At 45.9% G+C, this 24275-nt stretch overlaps 1 protein-coding gene across 6 annotated transcripts in view; it reads left to right on the top strand.

The window, feature by feature from the left end:
* Positions 1 to 24275, top strand: part of SRGAP3 (SLIT-ROBO Rho GTPase activating protein 3) — a 238976-nt gene that overhangs the window by 205718 nt on the left and 8983 nt on the right. For 5 of the 6 annotated variants that reach the window (XM_073901592.1, XM_025885417.2, XM_073901591.1 and 2 more), the window contains 6 exons: positions 5105 to 5239; positions 7931 to 8036; positions 8250 to 8477; positions 11235 to 11314; positions 21116 to 21296; positions 22503 to 22652. In XM_073901592.1, coding sequence (XP_073757693.1) covers positions 5105 to 5239; positions 7931 to 8036; positions 8250 to 8477; positions 11235 to 11314; positions 21116 to 21296; positions 22503 to 22652 — 880 coding nt within the window. Of the gene's footprint in view, positions 1 to 5104; positions 5240 to 7930; positions 8037 to 8249; positions 8478 to 11234; positions 11315 to 21115; positions 21297 to 22502; positions 22653 to 24275 lie in introns of those variants that run through there. The other variant, XR_012380949.1, reaches the window with a different exon arrangement.

Genomic DNA, 24275 nt, shown 5'->3' with positions numbered 1-24275 from the left:
TCAAGGAGACTTGGGTCTTTCTCTTCCTTGGCCCCCTTCCTTCTCTCTTGGGTGAAGTTCTTGCCCACATTCCTTGTATAAGGCTGTTGAAAGGAGCACAGATCTGTTTTCTTTAAGGTTCTGAAAAATTGCAACATGTAGGAAATTCATTCTTGGCTTATTATTCCTAAACCCGCTTTCTTTTTCTTCTGACATGAGTCAGCCAGGGTTTTAGTTGAGGTGGTGATGTTAATGATACAGTTTTTTTCTTTTTCTGTCAGTAAGCCTTAAGCTCATCACGCAAGTTTTGAGCTCTTTCTGCAGTCTGGCAAAACGAAGGAGAAACACCACAAGAGGGCAGGAAATCAGTAGCCCCGCCATGGAGAGAGCCCTGCTTTTCTGTTGTCTCTTAGGCCAGTTTTCCTGGGAAAACTCTGTTTTGCCCCACAGACCCAGCCGCTGTCCTCTTTGTATGCAACGAGGAGAGAGCTGCCAGGGGGGCCTCCTTATGTGGAGGGGCGGCCGGAAGGGGAGGCCATGGCCCTCTCACCGGTGCGGGTCAGGATAGGGTTTTAGATCTGAGGCTGAAGTCATGGCATGTAGGGTCTGACACATTCTAGTGCTGGCCCTTCAGAGATCTAGATCCTGTCCCGGGACTGGGAGACGCTGGGAGGGCTTGTCCTGTTGAGGAGCCACAGATTGGGCTTGGGAGGACCTGTGGCCACAGAGAGCTAACTGCCCTTGTGTGAGAGGCCACCCACGAGCTTCCTGCCATGCACACAGTCTGGCGGCAGATTTCCTGAGAGCCTGTGCGCACACACTGTGTTCACACTCTGCCCTGGGGACAGCCCTGCCGTCAAGTCCTCGGCAGTGCCCAGGTGACCTGCCTAAGAGGGCACTGTGGGCAGGGCTGCTGGGGAATAGTTCCACCGCCCCCAGGACGGTAGCCAGCCAAGTGTGAACACAGCTTTCTCTCAGACTAGCCTAGAGTTTTAGCTGTAATTCTCCTCAAGGAAGCCATCATTCCCACAAACCATCCTGCTCATCCTGAGCTCTGGAATTCTGCTCGTTTCTGGAATATTTGGATGGTTCCTTTTATGGACTGAGTGCCTTCTGGGAGGAAGAGCAAGAACAAATGGGTTGTGTGTGTGTACACATAGGTAGTATATGTATGTATATATAAAGTCCATATGTTGATCGTGCTTGATGAGGGGAGCTGACATGTACTATGAAGAAGAAAAATCCATGTGCTTTTGAATCATGAGACCCCAAAGGTCATATGTGGTAATAATAGGGAAATAGCTAAGTATAGTCCAGAGTTTTTGAACTTTTCTTTTCCCTTAGAGGGGCCTCAAGAGGTGCTACAGGACCCGAGAGGGGGCTTAGGAGGGAGGTGTAGACCTCTCCTCCCAATTCAACTAAGACAGCTTTATTTTATGTGTTGAGCATTCAGAGAAACTTTTTTCTTGAAAAAGAAAAAGAAAAGGTTGGGATTCTACTCTAAAGGAAAAGGAAGGAGGGAGAGAGCAAGGGAGGGAGATAGGCATGTAAAGTGGACAGACAGACACTGGTCAAAGGAATACTATCTCCCAGGCATTATGAGACCTGGGAGCTGCTGGTGTGTGTTTTGACTGTGTGAATGTGGGCAAATTGTTTTGCTTGTTGGACGCGAGAGAATGGTGGTGTTGGAACCCTGCCTTCCTCGGCGCCATGCAATGTTCTTGTGAGGACTAAGGGAGATCATGTGTGCAAATGTGCTTCTCACTTGAGAAGTGCTATATCAGTATAGGAAGTGATTTTTTTTTTTATGTTTTCTCTCTTCTTTCCCCACAAGGACTCCTGTTCTCCTGTGGGGATATCTGAGAGGTTGACCTCAGGAACATCAGTGTCTGGGCCACCACATACAGTCATTCAGGCTGAGCACTGCGCAGGGGTGCTCAGTCAAAGGGGGCAGGTGGGAGCTGAACTCTGGTTCATACTCTGTAAGCCACAAGACCTGGTTCAGGAAGGAAGTGGGGGCACCCTCTCTCATTTGCACTAAAGCACACTGGGGCTAGCAGAGGCCCTGGCAGTGACATGCATTCTTTTCCTACGAAGGTGGAGTAAACAGATCCAAGTATGAATTTCCAGCTCTGCTCTTCACTGCTTGCCAGTCTCAGAACATTCTGTGGGCTGTTCTGGGAGGAGAAAAAGCTCATTGTGCAGACATCTGTCAGCACCTTCAGGGAGGGGCTGGATTGCTCTGTGTTTCCTTTCACCTCCTCCACTGGAAACTTGGGGGGATCTTAGCTGAGCAGCCCAGGATTAAATTGAAAAATGCTGCTCTCCTGAGATATCATTTTCCCTTGTCCAGTGGGGGGGGAAAAAAATTGAAAGATTGAGAGCATTCTATGGGCAGGGCTGTGGGAAAAAAGCATTCTCCTATGTTGCCAGTAGGAGGAGAGAATGGTGCGGCCCCAGTGGGGGAGAATTTGGCTCTGTTTAATGAAATGTACCCTTTGACCCACAATCCCACTTTGAGACCTGACCAGAGACGCACTTCCACAAATACAAACACACACACACGAGATTATTTGTTGTGGCAATATTTGTAAGAGCTAAAGATTAGAAAGAAGTCACATGTCAATCTGTAGGAGATTGGTTGACTAAATCATGGTCGATCCATGAAATAGAGTACTTTGCAGCCACTTAAAAAAAAAAGAAGAAGAAAAATGAGAAAAATCTCTATGAACTGATATGGAGGGATTCCTAGTATTTACTGTGAAGCAAAGAAACAAGTGTATGTCGCAATGTTGTATACTACTTTCATTTTGTGTAAAAAATGAAGGGAAATAAAAAATTCTCATATATGTATTTGCTTGTTTTGGGAGAAGAAAACATAACGGGGCAAACCAGAAATTGATGAAAATGGTTAAATGTAAGGTAGGGAAGGGAGAAGGAAAAGAGCAGGGCTTGTCTGCATGTAACTTTTTATCTGGTTTTGACTTTTGGACGATGTAAATGCTTTATATTTTTAAAAACTGCAAATTTTTTAAGAAAGGATTTCTAAAAAAAAATCAGTCCCTAAAATTGAATAGAAATAGAAACAAGCTGTGTATCAAATTGATCATCACACAGAGAGTTACTTTTGAACATGTGCTCTGGTCATACATTTTTAGCAGCTTTATTGAGTTAGATACCATAAAGCTCACCCATTTTTAAATTGTACAATTCAGTGGTTCCTGGTATATTTATAGAGTTGTGCAATCATTACCATAATCCGATTTCAGAAATTTTCCATCATCCCCAAAAGAAACCTTGTACCCATTTGTAGTTACTCCCTAGACTCCCTCTACCCCAGCCCCCCACACTAGGCAACAACTAATGTACTTTCTGTCTTCTGACCACACATCTTTAGTGGGATACATTCTTAAGACTAACCCCTTCCCCCACAAATGAAAACAAAAGCCCTGCAAAGAAATCTTAAATTTGATGTAGTAGGTTTATTGTTAGTGGTGATACTGCTATTAAAATTTCAAAACTATGTTGTGTATACTGTAGGATAAGGCAGATACAGAAGTACATTATTAATGTGACTCAGAACCAAGATTTTTCACTAAGAAAAATGAAATACAAATATAAAATAAATGAAGGTAAAGAAAATGTTGAATCTTAAATGTGAATTAGAAATAACTGTGTGAACTCATGAAAAAAAAATATGTATTCTCCCTCTAACCACTGAAAAGGTTTAGAAGCTCTTTATAGCACTCCTGTACCAATGAGCACACCTGGAACTTAGATCTTGGTCTCTAAATGCCATCCCCTATAAAAAGCAAACAGAGTGTCTTAGAGAAATGTTTGATTCCAGATCTGGGTCAAGGAAAGTATAAGGTGATCCGTGAACATCTTCTGTTGCAGAAAGCAAGGATATGCTCAGTGAAGGTCACCTATAAAGGACATTTGTCCCTGGCAAAGTTGGGGAGAATCTGAGCATCCCAAAGAATAGTGATGACACATTAAATTAAAAATTACAAAAACAATCCCACAAAGATGTTAAATAATAACTGATAATAATAATAGGAGAAGTAAGGGGGCATGGGGAAACCTCTTCTTTATGGAAGAATGCTAGCTAATAAATGTAGAAGGAATGACAGAATTAGAAAATCATCATTTTGCAACCCCAGGATAATAATTGATTTAGGCTAAAATCATCATTGGAGGTTAAAAGCATTGAGTGAAACATGTTGAGCACAATGACTTGCATATAGATCACCTGTATTTTTCAAAAATATTTTATATTTTACACTTACTATTACAAAGGGGAAAATAGACTTTTACGATGCAGAGATCTGGAGGTCACCCCCTTAATCCATGGATTAAACTTCGCATCACCAGGAGCAAGAGAGGCTGATGTTTTGTGCCTCTGGATCCAATGAGGTGTCCACGACATCACCCATGTACTATTCTTGCCAAAAATGTTTAACTTAAATCTAATCATGAGGAAACAAAGACAAATCCAGAGTGGGAGGCATTCCATAAGGCAAGTGGCCTGGACTCCTCAGAAGAGGCAATATTATAAAAAACGTAAAGATTAAAAAATGTTGGGGCCTCTTTTACATTCAAAAGACTAAGGAAACATAACAACCAAATGAATTGTGTTGATTAGATCTTAGCCTTTGAAAAAATTCTATGAAAGGACAATTGGGAATGTTTGGATGTGGGCTGTATATGAGATGGTGTTTTGGAACTGTTAATTTTCTTAGGTGTAATGATATTATGTGGTTATGTAGGAGAATATCCTTATTCTTAGGAGAAACGTGTTGAGGTATTTAGCAGTTATATTTTGTGACATCTACAAAATACTCTCAAATCATTGAGCAATAAATATGAGTAAAGAGAGAAAGCAAATATGGCAAGAGGAGTGTAAGTTAATGGCCGTGAGTGAAGGGTGATTTCAGTATTTTATTTTTACAATATTTCTGTAGATTTGAACATTTTCAAAATCAGTTACAGGGAGAACTCTAAACTTGCTCTGTCAAGGAGGTTGTCCCATCTGCTTCTCCTCTAGCTCAGGCCATCCCTCCTGTCATCTGCACATTTTCTGCCTCCTTACCAAGCTGAATTATTGTCTTCTGTTTCCTCTCAGGCGAAGACCCCCTTGTGGATGATCAAAATGAACGAGATATCAATTCAGTTGCTGGTGTTTTAAAACTGTATTTCCGAGGACTGGAAAACCCACTCTTTCCTAAGGAAAGGTTTCAAGATTTGATATCTACTATTAGTAAGTATTTCCTAGGTGGACCAGTAGAGTGATCAATTGTGTGACATACCTTTATTAAAGTTGTACTATGGGCTCCTCTCTGTGCTAGGCACATGGAGGGATAGTATGAAAGGAGCAGTAGGGCCCTCGTTCTCATAGAACTTAAAACCTAGTTGTAGAGATAACAAGACAGTTTATAATGGAAAATGACATGGTACAACCCTGGGTATGGAAGGAGCTCAGAAGAGGCAGAGGGAAACTTGGTTTTGCAGATCACAGCTGAGAGAGAGAGATGTGAGCTGAGCCTTCCAGGAGGAGTGGGCACGGAGTATCCTGGGAAGAGTTTGGGGACACACAGACTAATGGGACCAGTAGGAGGGTATTCCAGGCAGTGAATGGTGCAAGAGGCTAGAAGGGTAAAATAGAGCAAGAGGGGAAAGACCTTGCAAGGATTTTGGAGCTTTTCCCCTTGGGTAATAGGGAGGCATAGAGGATTTGGGAGTCAGGTCAGCAACATAACAGACAAGTAAAATGGTGAAAATAAGTTGACTGTGGGCTTCTTCTGATGTCACGAGCCATCAGAGTTCTCCTTGGCAGGTATTTCTGTGGATGAAGGCAGAAGCCCAGTCTAGGGGGCTGAAGTAAAAGCACCTTGACTGTAAGATGCCCAGGTCCAAGGCAACATTTTGGGAATTTTTAAAAATAAACTATTAATATTACAGTATGAGAATGTTAGTATTTTAGAATAAACTCTGATTTACAGAAAATTGCCCCACGCCCAGTAGCACTAGGGATGCTTCTCACAATGCTCTGAGAGGGATTTGCAGCCAGGAAAGTGCTCCAGCAGGTGGGAGGCTTCAGGCCTCTTGCCTGCCTTGTACAAAAGACCTTCCTCTGCTCTGCTCCCCTCCACACTACTTCCTGCTCATCTTTCCAGATCCACTTCAGGCTCCACATCACCCTCAGAAATTCCAGGCCACAAAGGCCCCACCCTATCGGAGCCTCGTGTTATGTGTTCAGCCCCGTGTCGCATGTTCAGCTAGTGTCACATGTTCAGCCCCATTAGTCTAGTTCCTGAGCAGAGCCCTGAGTGGCCAAGGCTGTTGACCGCTGGTACAAGCTCATAACATTGCATACCTTGGATCACACCTTGAATCACACTGTGGGGAAAAAAAAAAAAGATCCCTTCTCAGTTCCCTCCCAAACCCTGTGATTGTATCAAGGAGAAAATTTCAGAGGTCGGTCAGTCTCCCTTCTAAACATAGACATGGGGCCTCAGTCTCAGAAACTTTTGTATAGAACAGTGCCTACCTAGAATTTAGTGACATTATTTTGCTTTCATTATATCTATTTTTATGTTACCTCCTAATTATAGCAAGTGGTCCTGGTTTCTCATTTACAGAGTGAGATAAAATTTCCTCTTTAAATAAATGCATTTAAGAAAACGATGTATTGAAGTGGAGGGGTACTAGGGCACTGATGACTGAACCTGAGGACAGGGACAACTTTATACAGGCTTGTATAAAGGCTAATGGATTCAGTAAATGTCCAAGAACGTTTAGCTCTGTGGGGAGACTTGGATGAGATGCCTCAGTGCCAGACTTTGAAGGTAAGCTAGAGTGTGCTGGGCAGAGTAGAGAGATCGCCAGTGTGTGCAAAGGCCCAGGGGCAGGAAGGCCCTCTGTGAGAGGGAGATCGTGGCTAAGGCCACCTGGCACAGAGTTTCTCAGTGGGGGTGCTATTGGCATTTAGGGTAGAGCAGTGCCTTATTGTGTGTCCCATACATTCAGGACACTTGGCACCTTGACCCCTGGATCCCAAATGCCAATGGTACTCTCTAGTCACTGTGACAACCCCAAAGAATGCCTTGTGGATCTGTAAATGCCCAGAGGTGCACTACCACCTCATCTGAGAAGCATGACTCCATATCATCTTAAGATACTTGGGGAAGGGGCAGCCACCAGGAGGTGAGGCAGGCTAGGTTGGCGGAAGCCCTGCTGTGAAAGGCCTGGGATATGGAGGAGAAACAGAAGAAATGGTGTTTTAGAAGAAACATGCTGACAGAATGTGGAGGCTGGAGAGAGGGGCTCTGTGAGAAAAACATTTTCTGAGAAAGAAACTGGCATAGGCTTGGGCATAAGCCCTGCAGACACACATCAGAACCCTGGCAGGTCAGTCTTCACGCCAACTTCCCCTCTCCACAAGGCAGAGCCCACAAAGCCTGTCTCCTTACTAAGCCCAACTGGCTGCTCCTGCCCCTGGCCCAACTGACAAAAATATCAGTGTCTCTCTGTCTAGGACAGGCCTGAAAACCGGGCTCAGAGACAGGATCCCAGGCATCTGCCAAGCTCATTGGCCAATACAGAGCTCTAGAGTTGGTTGTGTATTCAGCGCTCACTTCTAGCCTACTATGTGCCGTGCCTGTGGTGCAGCTGGTGTTTAAAGAGGTGAACGGAACATGGCCCAGGCCTGCATTCATCAGGGCTCTTAGGTATCAGGTGACAGAAACTCGATCTATATGGGCTTCATCCATAAAAGGGAATGAATTGACTCATATACTTGCTGCAAGTGGCCAGACGAGAGTCACAGATCAATCCCCAGAACTGAGAGAACTGACTCCCTCAGAACCATGTGGCCTGATCTAGGAGCAGATGTTGGCTGTCTGGCTCTCTGAGGATGAAAGACACCCTGAAAAGCCCCTTTGTATTACAGAACTGGAGAACCCAGCTGAGAGGGTGCACCAGATCCAGCAAATCCTCATCACCCTTCCCCGAGTGGTCATCGTGGTCATGAGATACCTCTTTGCTTTCCTCAATCAGTGAGTTGCCTGGCCAAGTGCGGGGGGTGGTCCCCTCTTTGTCTCAGCTCTGGCCTCCTTTGGGAGGGGGTGTCCTGAGGCTTTTGCAGGTGCAGCTGTTCCTAAAATAGAACATGGAACCCTCCTGGAGTTGAGTAGAGCCCTCAAAAGAAAGAACCCACAGGGGGGAAGACACCTTTCCCAGGTGACTTGTGAGTACCTCCTTTCTTGTAGCCTCTCGCAGTATAGCGACGAGAACATGATGGATCCCTACAACCTGGCCATCTGCTTCGGGCCCACCCTCATGCACATCCCTGATGGGCAGGACCCTGTGTCCTGCCAGGCACACGTCAATGAAGTCATCAAAACCATCATCATCCATCATGAAGCCATCTTCCCCAGCCCCCGGGAGCTAGAGGGACCTGTGTATGAAAAATGCATGGCTGGAGGGGAAGAATATTGGTAAGATTCCATTCTTCTTAATATTGTTACTATCATCATCACTATCTTTGTTGTTGCTGTTGAACAGGAACAGTAAGAAACCCTTCGATTTTCTTACTGCTTTATAGTCTGTACTCCCATATGCATTTCCTCATTTGAGCTTTGCTGCAGCCTTATATGAGAGATAGTTGCATCAGCAAGACTCTCTTGGTTTCTAAGGGGCAGAAATACAAATTAAACTGGTTAAGCTAAATGGGAAGTAATTGGTTTACTTTACTTAACTAAAAAGTCTAGCATCATGGCTCCAGGTATAGCTGGATCCAGGAGTTCAACTATTATCATCAGGACTTGGTCCTGTAATCCCCAGCCCTTGGCTCTTCTTTCTTCTGTGTTGGCTTCATTCTTAGGCAGTCTCTCCGTTTGTGGCTTCAGGGAGGCATCTGGTAACTCCAGATTTAGAGCACATTCTCTCAGCGGCCCCAGTGGAAAAAGGGCTTCTTCTTCCCAAGTGTCCCAACACAAATCCAAGAATTATATCCCCTTGCAGAGGCTCGGGTCTGGCAAACAAATCACATTGGTTAGGAGATGTCCAGCTGTCATGGGCCAAGTGAGTCACAAACCCATCTCAGGCAGCAGGGGGGTGGATAATAATCCCTACCTCAACCTCTTGAGAAAGGAGTTTTTTCCAGACACAGTGAGTTCACGTTCTTTGAGAGCTCCACGCCAGGTCAGCAGTTGGTAGTTGGGCACCTCTGGGTACCTGGTACCAATCAAAGTCAGGGCTGACTACATTTCCCAGATGAAGACCTTAAAATGTGGTAAAGATAGGAAATGTTCTTAAATGTGGATTCAGAACACCAGCTGACAGAGACGAGCCAAGGGGTTCCTATTCATTCTTTATTCCCAATCCAGGACAACACACAGCTGTATATTTAGGTATTCCCCATACTGCTTTCAGCTAGGTGCCTACAGGGGAGTTTGTCTTTTGATTATCACAGCATTCCTGGGCTCTTAAATCGCTTCAAAACGGGAGACATTCCAGCCCCTTTGTTTCCCACCCCGTCCCCCACAGAAATATCGGGCTCTGCTGTCTTGTAATCACAGCTCTGTAACCTTATCTGAGACACCAGGAGCACATATGTCCCTGTTTTGTCACAGAAACATTAAACAGCCAGCAAGCATACTTTCTGGACAAAGAGAAGCTTTTCATGCAGTGTTTGCGACCATTATCGGTTCTCTTTTCTTGCTGCAATATATATCATTAGTGTTCTGGGAAGGTCCTCAAGATCTGTTGTACTTACCAAAGAACAATATACAATAACCACACTTTTCTTAATCCCACTTGTGTCCCATGAGAAAGGAAAACTATTAATTATATTGGAGGTATTTTCAAAGCCAAAAAGGGGGATTTGGCTGAGGGTCTCACTGTAGTGGACAACATTCATTCATTCATTCAATGAATGGACAGATGGTTGCTGAGTGTCTGTCCCAGGCCAGGCCCTAGGCAGGAGGGCAGGGATGTAACCTGAACAGGATTAATCCCTGATGCAGGGAGCTCTGGGGGAGGAGGAAACAGGCAGTTCCAGAAGAGGGGCTCCCTGAGCCAATGTAGCGAGGCCAGTAAGGGCTTCCTGGAGGAAATAATGACTTAATGGAGGCCTGTAGGATAGACTAGAGTCAGCCAGGTGAAGAGTGGGCAAAGAATGTTCTGGACTTGGTCCTGCAAGTGGTTGGAAAGTGGTTCTGTGTGGCCAGAGTGTTGCAGATGTCAAGGGAATGGTGAGGGAGGAGGCTGCACAGGCCAGCAGGAGCCAGGTTATGAAAGGTCTTAAGCCATTGTGCAGTGTCTGGACCTTATCCAGGAGGCAGTGGAGGATTTTTAATAATGAAATTCGTATCTTCTCAAATGCCATTGCAAATGTCACCTCCTCCAAGAAGCCTTCCCTGACCACCCAGTGCAGGTCCCCTTTGCTGTGCTTGTCTCTGCTCATTTGCTCTTCCATAGTGCACTTCAACTTGCAGCAGTTTTATTTCCTGGCCCATGAGGGCAGAGTATGTGTCCACTTACCCATCAGTGCGTCCCTCCTACCTAGCATAGTGCCTGGCATATATCAGGACTCCGTCACTGGCTCAGTTAGAACACTGACTGTGAGAATAAACCCTGGCCTCAAGAAGCTTATCATTTAGAGAGGGGTTAGTGGCTGGTGAAATTATCGAGTGTATTGATAACAAATCTGACAGGCCTGGAGTCACTCTACCTCCTCCCATGCCCATCATGGCTGCCAGCCTGCTGATGCCACGTGGACTGGCCCAGGCTTTTGCACACAGCATCCTGAGGCAGCCCTGAGAACCCTGCTCCTTGCAAGCTTCACTCCACCTTGCTGGGCGTGTTACGTCCTCTGTAAGACATGGAACCAGGTTAGATGAATGACTCACCGCACTTCCAAATTTCCTTCCTGTTTTGGCCTGTGGTCCTTCCGAGGATAAATACCAGGGTTTTACACTGATCTCTGGGTCATATGGAACACCTAGGAATTGGCAACCCGGCAAATTCCAGGGCTGGGAGAAGCTGGGGGAGGTTATTCAAGATAGCTTCCCATTGAAGGGGCTGGGAGATTAGGAGGGCCCATGGGTGGTCAGTTGGATAAGATAGGATGGTGGGGGCCTGGGCCTGCCCCGAGTCAAGCGCAGAGGTGGGCAGGGCTGCCACCTAAGGGAAGCTGAGGACAACATGAGGGTACAGAGCCCAATGCGTCGCCTTCTCGTGTTTCCTTGCAGTGACAGTCCACACAGCGAGCCAGGGACTATCGATGAAGTTGACCACGACAATGGCACGGAGCCGCACACCAGTGATGAAGGTGAGTGAGGGGGAGCCTGGGGCCAGTGAGCTTACCTGGAGCCTCTCATGCGGACTCATGCCTGCCCAACCTGTGGGCTGGCCCACACAACCTCCTCCAGCTTTGCAAGTCGGCACGTTGCCCTCCAGAATAGAGGGGGGACCCAGAAAGATCTCGGGGACGTGTGCACTCCCCTTCGCCACACTCCTACCCGCCTGTCCCCCCCCTTCCTGTGTCCTGCCTGGCCCAAGGGCAAATCCTGGGTAACAAGAGCGTGCCAAGTAGGAAGCACTCTTTGTCCCCTGTTCCGCCCCCGCAAGGGGTCTGTTCTGCCTGCAGCCTGTGCTAGGACTTGGAGCGCTCTGATGAAAGACACATGGGCTGTTGAGGAGCTCCCAGGCTTGTTACCTGACACATGAGGATCGGCTCCCTGTGACCCACAGAAATAATGCCCAACTACAGCTGTGTCCCCAGTGCGTGGGTGCCCCAAAGATGAAGCCAGGCAGTGATGACCCAGGGAAGTGCTGGTGGGAGAGAGGGAAGGTGGGCCTGGGCTTTGAGGGACTCATCGGACGCCTCCACCCCTTCTAGACAAGGAGACTAGAGTTGGGTTCATCTCTAGGGAACCTGGACCATGTAGACAAGCAATCTGGATAATATGAGCCCAACACCAATGAATCCATTAGACAGAATGGGCATGGTACCCAGGCCCAGCCTACTTTTAAGGAGCCATGAAAATGTTTTAGTTTCTTTTAAAATAATGAGGGAAAAGGAATATGATCCAGCCTGTATTGTATTCATTTTATATCAATTCAGTTGTAGGATATAATTTTTAACTTTTTTTTTTAATGGAGGAAGGGACCCATGAAAGTCATAGTGCAATCCTGTGTAGACCAAGCATAGCCCTCCTTTCTCCCTGTGATAATTTTACTTTGAAAAAATCATTATGTAGAGGTTTTCTTATGGGCTTCTGTGTTTCCCTCTGGGACAGTCCTAGGCCCTGTTGGCCACCATTTTTGTCAGGAGAGCTGGTATGGGGTACTAAGGTGTGGTTTCTGGGAGCTGGTGAAAGAGCTGGTTCCAAGACTGATAGGTGGGTTTGCACTTGCTAATGACAGATATTCCAACTCAAACTGACCTAAGCATTAAAGACCTCAGATCATATACCTGAAAAATCCCAGGTTGGGCGTAGCTTCAGGCATGGCTGGATCCAGCTTAGTTGATCTTGTCAGGACGTTTGTCTCCATCTTCTGTTCTGCTTCCCTCTGTGTTGGCTTCATTCTCAGGTAGGCTATCCCTGTGTGGTGTGGTCTTTGGCAGTTCCGGGCTTTCATTGTTCTTTTGTCCAAAGTCCCCGTGGAAGAGAGCCTCCTTTTCATCACAGTTCCAAGAAGGCTCCTGGGATAGTCTCAGGACTGCCTGGATTCACACATCCCACCAAGAACCAATCGCTGTGGCCCCAGAGGGAACCCATGGGTCAGGCCTGAGGCACAGGTAGGGAAGAGCAAATCTAGGCGTAATGTTCCTTCAGTTCTGCCAGATTCCTCAGAGGCTCAAGTCATCCTGAGCCGAGGAAAACGTCCTGCAGAGCCTTTGTTTGGGGATGTGAAGGCTGCCACCTTCGGCTTGTTTGTAGCGGTTTGGTTTTCTCTTTCCTTCTTTTTTCTGTCTCCTGCCCTATTACTTCCAGCTCTTCTCCTTCTCCCTTCTTGTCCTATCTGTTGCTTGCTTTATTGCCCTCTCTCTGTGTGTGCGCGTGTGCGCGCGCGTGCGTGCGCGTGCGCGTGTAGCCACCTCTTGCTCTAGATCTTGCTTTCAGTCTCTCCTCTCCCACTGGGGGAAAACAGCTCTTGTCCAACAAGGTAGACTGATTTTTCAGCCTTCAGATCTGTTAGGGCTGCTGCTGGTGGAGGCAGAAATGTGTGTCTGCAGGAGGGTGGGTCAGGTGCCCTCTGAGGACCCTCGCAGCCCGCTTGCCTGGCGGCTGAGGTCACTGCGGGTCATTCTGCACATGCTGAGTTTCCCCACAGCTCCTCAGCCTGGGGGCTGGAAGGCTGCTGTGGGGCCCAGGACTGAGGAGGAAGAGGGACAGAGGGAACAGCTCTTGGTGGGTGCGTGAGGAAACAGCCACAGGGCGCACCCAGCAGGCTTCACCCCATCAAGGGAAACTCCTCATAAAATGCTGCCTCCCTCCTCTTGGAGTAGAGGCCTACAGTATCCCCAGAACAGGGTAAGTCAGAGCTTCTTGTCTGCTTCCCCAGAAGGTCCCTTCTCGATTGTTCCTTGTAGGGTTGCTGGTTTCTGAGCATGACAAAGGCAGAAAGATCATCCTGGAAGGGCAACAAGCCGGCTTCAGGAGAGCCAGTTTCATGCTCCCTAAAGGTCCTCACTGCTTCCTGTGTGTTGGTGGTGGCTGTGGGGTCAGGAGCATTCATCGGAGGAAAATTAATTGCCTTTCCTCAATGTTTACCTACACGCCTGCCCCAGTCAAAAACATTCACGGAAATACTGAGTTGCAGGAACAGTTGAGGGACACTAGACTCTGAGAAAGGAGACCTGGATTTGAAAGACAGGGAGAGACCTTCATGGCCCTGTGATCTTTGGGAAGCCATGTAACTTCAGACCTCAGTTTCCTTATCTGTAAAATGAGAATGACAGCACCAAGAGAATTGTGGCCTAGGTTAAAATGAGGTGACCTAGCTGAAGGAGCTTTGCGCAGTGTCTGGGACAACTAGGCGGGTAGGAAACATTACACTGTGTCTGGTAGAAACCCTCTAGTTCTGATCAAGAAACTGAACCTGGGGATTTTTACAGATCTAACTGCTCATTGGCAGCCTAAACCTCCTGATACCTTTGTCTACTTTCCTCTAAGACATTTCCTTTGGGGGATCATCAGTGTCTTTGTTTTTCTTGAAAACAGCCTTATGAATGGAGCCCAGTAGACCTCAAAGGTCAGATTGGCCAGAAAACCACGACCCCATGTCTTTGTAATAGATGGCTCGCCCAGTGAGTGACCATCCGAACTGGAGGAAAAACTTAGTTCTTTGGCCTTTCCTTTCTCAACATATTCTGTACCTAGCTGATGCCTGCTGCCCTGCCTGGAGTCTATTAGCACATCGTGGGTATATATCTGGAAAATTCACTTGTGCTTGCTCTTTGGTCTCCCAAGATTTATAAAGAAACCGTGGTTGGGCTAAGAACCCCTGATTGTCAGAACAATGCCAAGTGAAAACATTGAGGCAGCCTGTCAATAGCAGCTTTATTAATTGGATGCTAAATGAGGACCTAGGCTGCCAAATCAGTAACAGAAACATGATCATGTAGTTACAATACGTCAGTTTCCAATTATAATGGCATCACCATTCTCTCACTGATATTTCCCCGAAATTCTCCCAATGGCCTCCCACTCCTTGCCCATCATCTACATCTGGAAAGCCATTAAGCCATTAACTCTTTGGCTATGTGAGGGGTCCATAAATGGGCGTTAGGAAGTCCATTGTGAGCAACATTTTGTTTCTGTTGGAAGGTGTACCTCTGAGAACAGTCCATAGTTTTCATCAGATTGTTCCAGGCGTCTACCAGAAATCAGGGTAACATTTCTATTGGCCTGCAGTTTGTGATATTTCCTTTAAGAAAAAAATGTCAAGCACACATGAAAGTGGATGGAAATTGTACAGTCATGCCCATAAACCCACCACCTAATTTCTACATGTGTTAACATTTTGTTATATTAATGTATTGTGTATCTATCCATCCATCATCTTATTTTAATACATTTTTTAAAAGATTTTATTTATTTGACACATACACAGAGAGAGAGAGAGTGCACAAGCAGGGCTGTTCCTGTCCCTGCTCCCTGCGTTGGGCTCCTTGCTCAGCACGAAGTCTGCTTCTCCCTCTCCCTCTGTGCTCTCTCTCTTGCTCTTTCTCAAGTAAATAAGTAAGATCTGTAATAAATAAATAAGTAAAAGTAAAAAAACAAATAGCCAAATTTTAAAATGGGCAAAGGATCTGAAGAGACATTTCTCCGAGGAAGATATACAAATGACAAGCACATGAAAAGATGCTCAGCATCATTAGTCATGAGAGAAATTCAAATTAAAATCTCAGTGAAATACCACTTCACACCCACTAGGATGGCTAGAATCAAAAAGTCAGATAATAACAAATGTTGAGAAAGATCACATACTGCTGGTGGTAATATAAAACGGAACAGTCACTTCAGTTTTTTTTTTTAAGATTTTATTTATTTATTTGACAGAGAGAGACACAGCGAGAGAGGGAACACAAGCAGGGGGAGTGGGAGAGGGAGAAGCAGGCTTCCTGCCGAGCAGGGAGCCCAACACGGGGCTCGATCCCAGCACCCTGGGATCATGACCTGAGCCGAAGGCAGACACTTAACGACTGAGCCACCCAGGCGCCCCTCGTTTTTTTTGTTGTTGTTGTTGTTAAGATTTTTTATTTTATTTATTTGAGAGAGAGAGAGACAGGGATAGAGTGAGCATGAGTGAGGAGGAGAGGGAGAAGCAGGCTCCCTGCTCAGCAGGGAGCCTGACGCAGGGCTCGATCTCAGGACCCTGGGATCATGACCTGAGCCAAAGGCAGACGCTTAACTGACTGAGCCACCCTGGTGCCCTGTTTTTTTTTTTTTTTATTATTGAGTTATAAGCATTCTTTATATATTCTAGATATAAGTTTCTTTTCTGATATATGATTTGCAAACATGTTCTGTGTGCTTTTCACTTTCTTAATGGTGTACTTTGAAGCACAAAAGTTTTCTAATTTTGATGATACCCAATTCATCTATTTTTTTCTTTTTGTTGCTCATGTTTTTGGTGTTATATCTGAGAATCCTTCAGCAAATCCAAAATCATGAAGATTTACCCTACGTTTTCTTCCCAGAGTTTTAAGTTTTAGGTCTTATGTCTGGTAGTCCATTTTAAGTTAATTTTTTTATACAGTGTGAGGTAAGGGTCCAACTCCCTTCCTTCTTTGTGTGTGGCTATCCAGTTGTCCCACCATCATTATTTGGAAAGATTATTCTTTCCCTCATTGAATGATCTTGGCTCCCTTATAAAAAATCAGTTGACCATAGATGTAGGGGGTTATTTCTGGACTTTCAGTTCTATTCCACTGAACTATATGTCTGACCTTGTACCAGGACTGCACTGTCTTGATTACTGTTGCTTTGTAGTTATTTGGAATCAGGAAGTGTGAGTCCTCTAATTTTGTTCTTCTTTTTCGAGATTTTTTTTTTTTTTGGCTATTATGGGTTCTTTGCAATTCCATATGAATTTTAGAGTCAGCTTGTCAATTTCTACAGAGAAGTCAGCTAGCATTCTAATAGGGATTGCCCTGAATGTGTAGATCAATTTGGGAGTATTGCCATCTTAACAGCGTTAAGTCTTCTGATCCATGTGTGATACATCATTTCAACTCAGCGTCAGTTTCCTCATCTGTAAAATGAAGATAGTGCTGCATGTATTGTTGTGAGGATTAAATGTGATAATATAAGTAGAACACTTAACACATAGTAAAGCTTGATTTGTTCATGCAAATAATATGGAGTGCCAACTCATCCCAGCAACTGTTCTAGAAGGGGGAAAATAGTAGATTATAAAATGAAAATCCCTGTCCTAATGGACCTCACATTTTAGTAGGAAAGATAAAAAATAAACAAGTTTTCAAACTATAAGTGCACACACACACGCGCGCGCACACACACAAGTTCAGGTTGTGCTAAGTGCTATGAAGAAGAATAAAGCAAGGGAAAATGTTAGAGTGATTTGACAGTACTTTTGTAGTTGAGGGTGGCCAAGTCCTTTGGCCTTGCTGAGGCAAAGACATTTGAGTACAGACCTGAATGAAATTAGGAAATGGCACACAAGGGTCAATAAATATTTGTTGAATGTGAATGAATGCAAACATCTGGGAGAACAGTATCCCAGGGAGAGGCAATAATAAGTGCAAAGGTCCTATGGCAGGAAAAGGTTTGGAATGTTTTAAAAACATCAAGAAGGCTCTATGAATATTTATGTTAGAGTGTTCAGGGGTGAAGTGTCCTGATGTCTGCAACTTACTTTAAATTTCACTAAAAAATAAGATGGATAGATGGATGGATGGATAGATATGTGATAAAGCTAATACAGTAAAATGTTAACAGAATTTAGGTGGCAGGTATATGCATGTTCACTTTCAACTTTACTTTTGTGTTTGAAAAATGTCAGAATACAGTTTTGGAAGAGAAACATTAAGAAGGCTGGTGAGGCCGTGAGGGAGGGACTGAGTGAGAGAGAGAGAGCAGTAGGGAGCGAAGCCCTGAGCACAGAGGGGCCTCAGCAGCTATGAGAAGACATTTGGGGTTGGCCCCAAGCACAGAGGGAAGCCTTCAGAGGGATTTCAACAAGAGAGTTGCATGATCTGATTATGATTTTAAAAGATCCCTCTGGCTGCCCTGGGGAGAAATGGCTCTACCAAGCACGAATGAAAGGGGGAGGCCTGGTAGAGGGACAGCGGTGGTCTGGACCAGGGCAGTGGCAGGAGAGGTGGTGAGATGGGTCTGATTCAGGGGACACTTCAGAGGACTTGCTCATGGCTAAGATGTGTGATGCTCAAGAGCAAGGCTTTGGCCTGAGCAAGCGGGCAGACAGTTCTATTTCCTAAGATGGGGAAGACGAGAGAATTAAGTAAGTTTGGGGAGGGGTGTGTGGGCTAGTGATAAGGGGGAGAATCACATATTCTATTTCAGGTATGATAAACCCAAATAAGACACTTCCTAATTAATGGTGGCTACGATTACTCCTTCTACCACACACACTTCCGTAATGGCGTCTGCAATCACACGTGCCCTCTCTCAGCCCCCGCGGCTGAGCTCTGCTCCTCCTCTTTTCTTTCCCCTTACATTTCCCATTCCTCCTCGTCCCCCCACTCCCAACTCCAGACCACCCCCAGTGGCTGTGGGGGGCTCTGGAGATGCGGAAGGCAGGACCTAGACACCCAGGCAGCAACTCCTTGATGGCTGGATGGACAGATAGAAGATAATCCATAAAGAATGGAGCAATAGAGAGTCAGCATAAGGAAGGTAGCTGCAGGCTAGAGAGAACAGGGGTCATTCTCATTACTCTTTTGTTCTATTAGAATTCAAGGCATTTATTGTTTTTATATATGTAAATATACACATAAATATGTGTATTTTTCTAGTGTCAAACATCTTTGTGCTTGCTTTAAAGTATAAATACATTAATGCTCACAGTCAGTTTTCTACCAAGTATGGGCATCTCTTAGGGTACAGCCTTAACACAGATTAAATAAATCATAGGCATCGCTCCCCTGCTCCCCCAAAAGTCTCTTTCCAAACCTCACTAGCTATATGGCTTTGGGAAAACCACATAAACTAAAATAAGTAAAACCACATGCATTATCTTTTAATCCTCCAGAATCAACTGAGGTGTCCAGAGGTTATGTGACCTGCCTAGATTTCTTGCTGGACCTACCCCATAGGGTAAAGCCACTAGTAATAATAATTGTAATCAGGAGAGCTACTATCAGCTGAAGACCTCATGTATATCTGTACTATGCTAAGGAATTTCATTCATTATGGCTTTTAAAAATCTATTAAAGTCTAGGGCGTCTGGGTGGCTCAACTGCTTTCGGCTCAGGTCATGATCCTGGAGTCCCAGGATGGAGTCCTGCCTCGGGCTCCCTGCTCAGTGGGGAGTCTGCTTCTCCCTCTGACCTCTCCCCTCTCATGCTCTCTCTCTCTAACAAATAAATCTTTTAAAAAAATCTATTAAAGTCTAGTATATTTCTTTTTAATTGAGATATCATTGACATAAAATATTAGTTTCAGGTGGATAACATAACAATTCCATACACGTATTGCAAAGTGATCACCACAGTGAGTCTAGTTAACATACATCCATACATTGAAGTATGCATGTAGTCACCATTCATAGTTACAGATTTTCTTTTCTTGTGATGAAAACTTTTAAGATCTACTCTCTTAGCAACTTCCAATGCAATGCAGTATTGTTAGCTGTAGTCATCATGCTCTACATTCCATCACCAGAATATATTTATTTTAGAACTGGAAGTTTGTGCCTTTGGACCACCTTTACCCATTTTGCCCACTCCTTACCCTCTGCCTCTAGCAACCACCAGACTGTTCTCTGTATCTGAGACTTTGGTTTCTTTTCATTTTTAGATTCCACGTATAAGCAAGATCATACAGTATTTGTTTTTCTCTGACTTATTTCACTTAGCGTAATGCCTCAAGGTCCATCCATGTTGCTTCAAATAGAAGATTTTCCTTCATTTTTATGGCATAATATTATGGAATAATATTCCACTGTATCTATATACATTTTCTTCATCCATTTATCCATCTATCTTTTCAAGTTAGTGTTTTTGTTTCCTCTGGAGAAATACCCAGCAGTGGAATTATTGAACCATAAGGTAGTTCTATTTTTAATTTTTTGAGGAACCTCCACACTGTTTTCCACAGTGGCTGCACCAGCTTGCATTCCCACCAACAGTGTAGGAGGGTTCCTTTTTCTCTGCATCCTCACCAACTCTTGTATTTCTTGTTGTTGTTTTATAGTAGCCATTCTGACAGGTGTGAGGTGCTATCTCATGGTGGCTATGATTTGCATCTCCCTGATGATGAGTGATACGAGCACTTTCTCGTGTGTGTGTGTTGGCCATCTGGATGTCTTCCCCCATGCATTATCTTTTAATCCTCCAGAATCAGCTGAGGTGTACAGAGGTTACGTGACCTGCCTGAGGTGATGGAGCTGGGCCGTAGGAGTGCCTCAGGGGCAAGAGCCCTAGCCTCATTGCTTGATCCAGTCAGGGCTTGTCACTAACCAGTGAAGAATAAAGGTTTGATTGGTAAATGTGTGTGTGCAAAGAGATAAGCTCGAGCTGTGGCCCCAGTAAGAATTCTCTCTCCTCCCACATTAAGTCCATGGATGAATGTGTTATTCAGCTCAGGCTGCCAGAACAGAACTGGGTGGCTTAAACAACAGAAATTTATTTCCTCATAGCTCTGGAGCCTAGAAGTCCAAGATCAAGGTGCTGTCAGGGCTGGTTTCTGGTGAAGCGTCTTCTCCTGGCTTGTAGAAAGCTGCCTTCTCACTGTGTCCTCACATGACCTTTCCTCTGTGTACATTCACAGAGAAAAAGAGAGATCTCTGGTATCTCTTCCTCTTCACAGAGGGACCCCACTCCTGTCAGATTAGGGCCCTACCCTAATTACTCACTTTAACCTCAATTACTCCTAAACACCCATCTCCAAATACCATCAAATTGGGAGTTGGGACTTCAGCATATGGATTTGGGGGCGGGGGGACACCATAACAGTCCATTACAATGAGCTTTGAAGAATTCTGGGAGCCCTTAAAAATTGTGTACAGCGTCTTTGCATGGATGGGAATCCACATACACCCAAAAGATAAGAACCACTAAAAGTATTATAGGTAGACAAAGAGAGAGTTCATGGACAAATAGAAATGGAACTTGTATCGAGAGGTAGAAGAAAGAGAAATTTCTTAAGATATTATTTTAATTAGTTTTAGAAAGCGGAAAACAAGAGGGGTAGTGGAAAATAAAGATATGGTATGTCAGAAGTTAGATGGCCTACCTGAGGCCGCAGCATGGGGAACAGATCTGAGCTAGAACCTGGTGTCCTGAGCCCCCAGCCCACCCAGTTTCCATCGGCCTGCTGTCTGTGCTGGCCCTGCGGAAGCCAAGGCCATCTGAGCAAGGCTCCTGGCTGCCATCCAACTCACTTCATGGCTGTTCTTTCCCTTGCTTTCCTTCTAGAAGTGGAGCAGATCGAGGCCATCGCCAAGTTTGACTATGTGGGGCGGTCCCCGCGTGAGCTGTCCTTCAAGAAGGGGGCCTCGCTGCTACTGTACCACCGCGCCTCGGAGGATTGGTGGGAGGGTCGTCACAATGGCGTGGACGGACTCATCCCACATCAGTACATAGTCGTACAGGACATGTGAGTGGGAATCCAGACCTTCTGTGAAGAATGCTGTAATCGATTAGTGATGTCTTGAATGGGCACAGGAATAGGAGTTCTGGGCTGTGTGCGAACCATTTGCTCTCACTGGTATGACACACTTGGTCTTTTGTAAGAATGGATTATATCTAACTTCCCCTTAAATGGTGATCCACTTAACAAATAAGCAAACTGGTCATCCTTTAGAGCACACAGAGGCAGCGTTTGGTGCCTTTGACTCACCATCCTGATCCACCTGGCATTCATCACCTGCCCTGGTTCTCAGCATCCAGTGGATCTTGCCATATTCCTCTACCCTCCTGGGCCTTCCCTATACTCAGTGGCCAGCCCACCGTCCCCTTCACTGCCCACCAGTCTCTATCCCCCAAGTGGCTCGCTCAGAGGATGCACAGAAACAGTCATCCCCTCATTTCCAGTTAGCGGGATACTGTTATTTTTTTAATATTGTTTTTTTTTTTAGAAAGAAAGGCCTGCATCCCAAATACCTAGCCCTACCCGAAGATCCAGAAAGTCTACACCTTCTCTTCTTTGAAAGCCACGCACTCCTTCTGAGTCAGGCTCAGGTGGAACTGATTTATCAAGCAAGCAACCACCATACTGGCTCCCAAGGGAAAGCATAAGCTTTGATGGCAGAGGAGATGGTGTGAAACCAGAGAAAAGGCCAAGGCCAGGCAGACAACAAGAGAAATGCCAGTGGAGGAACGTTGGCAGCCACCTCACAATTATCCAAAACCCTGGGTCGGGAGCTGAGGGATGGAGGCATTTTTCTTCCTCCCTTGCTTAGCCCTAAACTGCTTCTCAGGGCCCTGCATGGAGACTCAGCTCTCAGTGCTCAGCTTTTAGGTTCCTCCCCGCCATTACTCCAGGACTCCCTCCAGCGTTTAGCTTGTCCTAGCCTGGAGCAGCCCGGGAGAGAAAAACCTAGAGGAGGGGAGAGGAGAAGGTAGGCCTGGGGCAGAGGGGGGGCTGGTCTCCCGCCCGAGACAGTAACTTAGGAGAGAGCGAGCCAGTGGGCGTGTGTGTGATGCTAAGGTGCAGAGTGGGAAGTGCCTCATCCCGAGGATGGGCGTAAGTTAACCGTAAGGTGTGTGTGGATCCACCCTTCAGACAGGTCTCCAGGAGCCCTGCACATCTGGGGCTCTCTGGAGCAAAGCACTGCCGATTCACATCTGTCCTTCTCCCCAGGGATGATGCCTTCTCCGACAGCCTGAGCCAGAAGGCTGACAGCGAGGCCAGCAGTGGGCCGCTGCTGGATGACAAGGCCTCCTCCAAAAACGACCTCCAGTCGCCCACGGAGCACATCTCGGATTACGGCTTTGGGGGGGTGATGGGCCGGTAGGAAATGCGGATTCATTTTTCCCTGCTAGCGCCATGCCCAGCTCTGTCTGATTTGGGAGAGGCAGGGGGGCAGAGGGGAGAGAGGGAGGCTATTGTGGCCCCTTGTTCCCTGCAGGATGTGGTATCAGGCACACTGTGGCGGGGGTGGGGGTTCCTGGCTGGAACTGGCCCCAGAATGCCAGGCGTAAAAGGATCCAGCTGGGAGTTGGGGTGTGGAGAAGGAGGAAAAAAGACATGTATTGGCAAATCAATGCTTTTTACGTAAAATAGTAATAATAATGGGGAGAAAGAGAGAGTTATAAACTGACAAGTATTTTTCCTACCTCTCTCCAGTTCTTATACCTCCTCCCCATTTTCTGTTGAAGACCTAAGTTGTTATATTTAAAAATGTAAGGCTCAGGTACTCCCTGACGTGCACTACACACACAGAAATCTCACACCCACGCCTGTGGTGGGGGAAATTGACACTCGACTCCCCCCACTGATTTGGTGGGAGCACATTTGCCGATTTCTTCCCTCCCGGTGTGTGGGCTAGGCTGTGTCACGTGACCTTTCTGCCAGGCAAGAAGCGGTGCCCATCATTCTGCATGCCTGTATGGTCCAAAGAATATGGTTGTTAAAAAATTTTAAGAAAAAGAAGAAAAGAGAAGCTGACAGTTTCTTGCTGCTTTCTTAATCAGATTCTCAAAATGTCATATTCTTTGTTTTTTTCGGCGGAGTGGTCATGGGATCAGCTTCCACATATGTGTACTTGGAGATAGAGCCAGAGATACAGTCGCTATAGGAACATATGTTTATGGATTTACTTTGGCAGAAGTTTCCGTGCCTCCTTTCAGTATATTCCGTTCAGTTCAGCTAACGGCTCAGGCAGTGTGATAGGTAAAGGAATTGGGGGCAAAATGGAAGTCTGGGGTAGGTAGAAGACAAAGCCATGGTTCCTTGAATTCTAGGAGGGCCATATCTTCTCCTGCCTTGCTCTTCCTCTCCCTCTTCCCTCCCTCCCCTACTTTATTCTGGTTCTCTTCTTTCTCAATACTTCCTTCTCTCCAACACCTATGCTTTGGTCCTGGTGGGGTACCCACAGGCGGTGCTTAGCTTGGCTGGTGGCTCTGGGATCTGAAGTGCTACTGACCACGTTGAACTTGGCCCTTCAGTCACAGTCTGTTCCAACAGTCTGCCCCTCCTTCCCACCCCCTTGCCACTTCCAGCCTCCCCTCCCTTCAAATCTTGACCTCCCTAGGATGTAGCAAAATCATCTGCAGGTAGAGCCTTTTAATCTTCAGAGTGCTTTCACACCCACCAAAGCTCCCTGGAAGGTGGGCAAGGAATATTATGCCCACTTACCAGATTAATAAAATGGGTCTGAAAGAGGACACAGGAAAGCCAGCCCTCCTAATAGATACTCTAGTCCCCTTTTTACTCTGACAGAGCCTCCCTAAAGAGTGAAAGGTGGCCAGATGCATGGAAGGCATGTTGAGTGATGCAGTTTTTACTCCTGAATGACTAATTTCCCAAGATCTGGAAAAGCCCCATAGAAATAGCCCTTTGCTGAGAAGATTGGGGGTGGGTGACAACACGGGATGGTGTCCAGTTCCCCGGGACCCCCTCCTGTGCTTGCAG

This window comes from Callorhinus ursinus, unplaced genomic scaffold (assembly GCF_003265705.2).
Source record: "Callorhinus ursinus isolate GAN/ISIS: 27379988/994484 unplaced genomic scaffold, GSC_fseal_2.0 scaffold15, whole genome shotgun sequence".
NCBI lineage: Eukaryota > Metazoa > Chordata > Mammalia > Carnivora > Otariidae > Callorhinus > Callorhinus ursinus.
This window is presented reverse-complemented; position numbering and strand designations above follow the sequence as displayed.